This window comes from Morus notabilis, unplaced genomic scaffold, assembly GCF_000414095.1.
Source record: "Morus notabilis unplaced genomic scaffold, ASM41409v2 Scaffold752, whole genome shotgun sequence".
NCBI lineage: Eukaryota > Viridiplantae > Streptophyta > Magnoliopsida > Rosales > Moraceae > Morus > Morus notabilis.
The window spans coordinates 50,069-53,067 of record NW_010367838.1 but is presented as its reverse complement, the minus strand read 5'-3'; the positions used below and the strand labels follow the sequence as shown (position 1 = coordinate 53,067).

The following is a 2,999-nucleotide window of genomic DNA, read 5'->3' as shown; positions in this document are numbered from 1 at the left end:
TCTTTCCCTTTCTCCTCTTTTTCTTCCTCCTTTCCTTCCCTCTTTTTTTGTTACAGTCTCTCGATCAAATATGCCTATAAATATAACCTTCACTTCTTCACTTCTTCTCATCACTCCCTTTCACTACTCCTTTTAATTGTTATTATCAACTCATCAAATGGAATTCTCCATAGTCCCTTGCTTCTTCTTTGCTTTCTTCTTCATCTTGTTTCTAATCCGTTCCCTCCTGAAATCCATCTCATCGAAAGGCGCAAATTTGCCGCTTCCGCCGGGTTCCTTGGGTTGGCCATACATAGGGGAGACCTTCCAACTCTACTCCCAAAACCCAAATGACTTCTTTGCCTCAAAACAGAGGAGGTAAAACGAAATTCCCCTTTTTGCACAACCAAGGATTTATACACCATTTTTACCCAAATGTCTTGTTTGCCTCAAAAACAGAGGAGGAAATTCAGTTGTGGTTAAATGGTATTGGATTGTTTTTGAATTGTAGGTATGGCTCCATCTTCAAGACTCACATCTTGGGGTGCCCTTGTGTCATGATCTCGAGCCCGGAGGCCGCGAAATTCGTGCTCGTCACGAGATCCCATCTCTTCAAGCCCACATTCCCCGCCAGCAAAGAGAGGATGCTGGGCAAACAGGCCATCTTCTTCCACCAAGGCGACTACCACGCCAAGCTGAGGAAGCTCGTCCTTCGCGCCTTCATGCCTGAAGCCGTCAAGAACATCATCCCCAACATCGAAACCATCGCCAAAGACTCTCTTCAATCTTGTCAAGGCCGTTTGGTCAACACCTTCCATGAAATGAAGACGGTGAGCTTATAACACCCTGTTGTTTCATCTTCTTAATTACTCATCACTTGTAAATCCAACTACAACATTTGGCTTGATCCTGTGATTTTTTTTTTAATTTTTTTTTTTAATTTTTTTGCAGTTTGCTTTCAACGTGTCACTACTTTCAATATTTGGAAAAGACCAAGAGCTATGCAGGGAGGATTTGAAGAGGTGCTACTTCATACTAGAGAAGGGATACAATTCAATGCCCATAAACTTTCCCGGTACACTCTTCCACAAAGCGATGAAGGCCAGGAAGGAGTTGTCCCAGATCTTGGCCAAGATCATCTCCACTAGAAGGCAGGCCCAGCAGAGCCAAACCCACAACGACCTCCTTGCCTCCTTCATGGGCGACATCGAAGGCCTCACTGACGACCAAATCGCCGACAACATCATCGGCGTAATCTTCGCAGCACGTGACACCACCGCAAGCGTCTTGACGTGGATCGTCAAGTACCTCCGAGAGAACCCCGGTGTTCTTGAAGCCGTCACCGTAAGAATCTCTCTATTTTTCTCAACCCGACTAAAAATTACTACGTGCCTCTGGAGAAAGAATTCGTGCTTCGTGACTTATTATAGTATTTTTTCTCATAAAAAATATAAATCAAAAATAATTTTGTAATATAAGTTAAAAGTATTGTGGGACTTAATTAGTGGGTTTATTTTGACTTGGACAGGAAGAGCAACAGTCCATATTGAAGGGTAAAGAAGGGAGTGGTGAAGATAAGGTTCTCACTTGGGCAGATACCAAAAGGATGCCTGTGACCTCCAGAGTTATTCAAGAGACTCTTAGAGTCGCTTCAGTTTTGTCTTTTACCTTCAGAGAAGCTGTGGAAGATGTTGAATATGAAGGTCAGTTTCTTAGTACATGTTACTTTCTTACTATATTTATGCGATAACTCGTAATTTTTTCTTTAGAAGGGTTAAGTTTAGACATTTAATTCTAACTTGTTAAAAAAATTACAGGATATCTTATACCAAAAGGGTGGAAAGTCTTGCCACTTTTCAGGAACATCCATCACAGCGCAGATTTCTTTCCAGAGCCTGACAAATTTGATCCCTCCAGATTTAAGGTAAAAAGAGTTTTTTTCAAGCCAAAAAAAAAATATTTGCACTTTACCCAATTTGGAATCATTTTGTTATGATTGAATTTAAAATTTCAAGCAAAAAAAAAAAAAAAAAAAAAAAAAAAAAAAAAAAAAAAAAACATCACTTTACCTAATTTGGAATCATTTTGTTATGATTGAATTTGAACAGGTTGCTCCCAAACCGAACACATACATGCCATTTGGAAATGGGACCCACGCATGTCCTGGGAATGAATTGGCTAAGCTGGAGATGCTGGTCCTGCTACACCATCTAACCACAAAGTACAGGTTGGTAATTTTTTTTTTTTTTAAATACTTTTATCACTAGATGTGCACGTCGATAAATAGAATTGTCACATAGTAAAAATTAAAAATACCGTATGTGACAATTTTAATATACTACCACATATATCTTGACTTCAAAATATATATATATATATATATATCTCAATACTATGCCATAATATTCCATCATATGATGTTTCTAAAAATAGTAAGAGTCTAGAATTAAAACTAGTGACGTGTGGCGGCTAATTATTTGTTACATTAATATTTGCAGGTGGTCTGTAGTGGGTGCACAGAATGGGATTCAGTATGGCCCTTTTGCTCTTCCCCAGAACGGCTTGCCCATCATATTACATCCCAAAACTTAGAACTGGGAATAACAACAACAACTTGCCATAATGCCCTACAACAAGCAAAAGCAAAAAACTCACTCCCAAATTGAGCAAAATTTTCTTGACAAAAAAAAAAACCACTTTCTACAAGAGAAGAAGATAGAGAGAGAGAGAGAGAGAGAAAAGCAAAAGAAAACAAAAAGCAAACAACATTTGCTATTTTGCCAAAAGAGAGAGAAAGGAAAGGAGAAAAAGGATCTCCACCTTATTCTCTTCTTTTTGGCCCGAGGAAATTCCGAGACCCCAAGTGAAGTGATGAAGATTATCATTCTTTTGTGTTTTGATGATTACCGGAGAATAGGATAATGAAGCCAAGCCAAGTGTACAGAAGAGTCTTTTCACACTTAAGCCAACATCATATGCAAAATGCAACCCTAGAGAGTGTTCATTTTTGTTTTCGTTTC

The 2,999-nt window shown here is 39.0% G+C and overlaps 1 protein-coding gene across 1 annotated transcript; it reads left to right on the top strand.

The window, feature by feature from the left end:
* The first annotated feature begins 62 nt into the window (after positions 1-62).
* On the top strand, positions 63-2,722 carry LOC21392134 (abscisic acid 8'-hydroxylase 1). Its single transcript, XM_010113473.2, has 7 exons — positions 63-357; positions 491-809; positions 931-1,323; positions 1,508-1,682; positions 1,797-1,903; positions 2,088-2,206; positions 2,478-2,722. The coding sequence occupies exons 1-7, from the start codon at positions 158-160 to the stop codon at positions 2,569-2,571; spliced, it is 1,407 nt and encodes a 468-aa protein (XP_010111775.1). The 5' UTR covers positions 63-157; the 3' UTR covers positions 2,572-2,722.
* The last annotated feature ends 277 nt before the right edge of the window (positions 2,723-2,999 follow it).

Excerpts from the sequence above, each read along its gene's own strand:
- LOC21392134 (XM_010113473.2), top strand. The coding sequence starts at position 158 with ATGGAATTCTCCATAGTCCCTTGCTTCTTCTTTGCTTTCTTCTTCATC. Across the intron at positions 1,324-1,507 it reads GTGTTCTTGAAGCCGTCACC|GAAGAGCAACAGTCCATATT; the intron begins GTAAGAATCTCT and ends TGACTTGGACAG. Across the intron at positions 1,683-1,796 it reads GGAAGATGTTGAATATGAAG|GATATCTTATACCAAAAGGG; the intron begins GTCAGTTTCTTA and ends AAAAAATTACAG.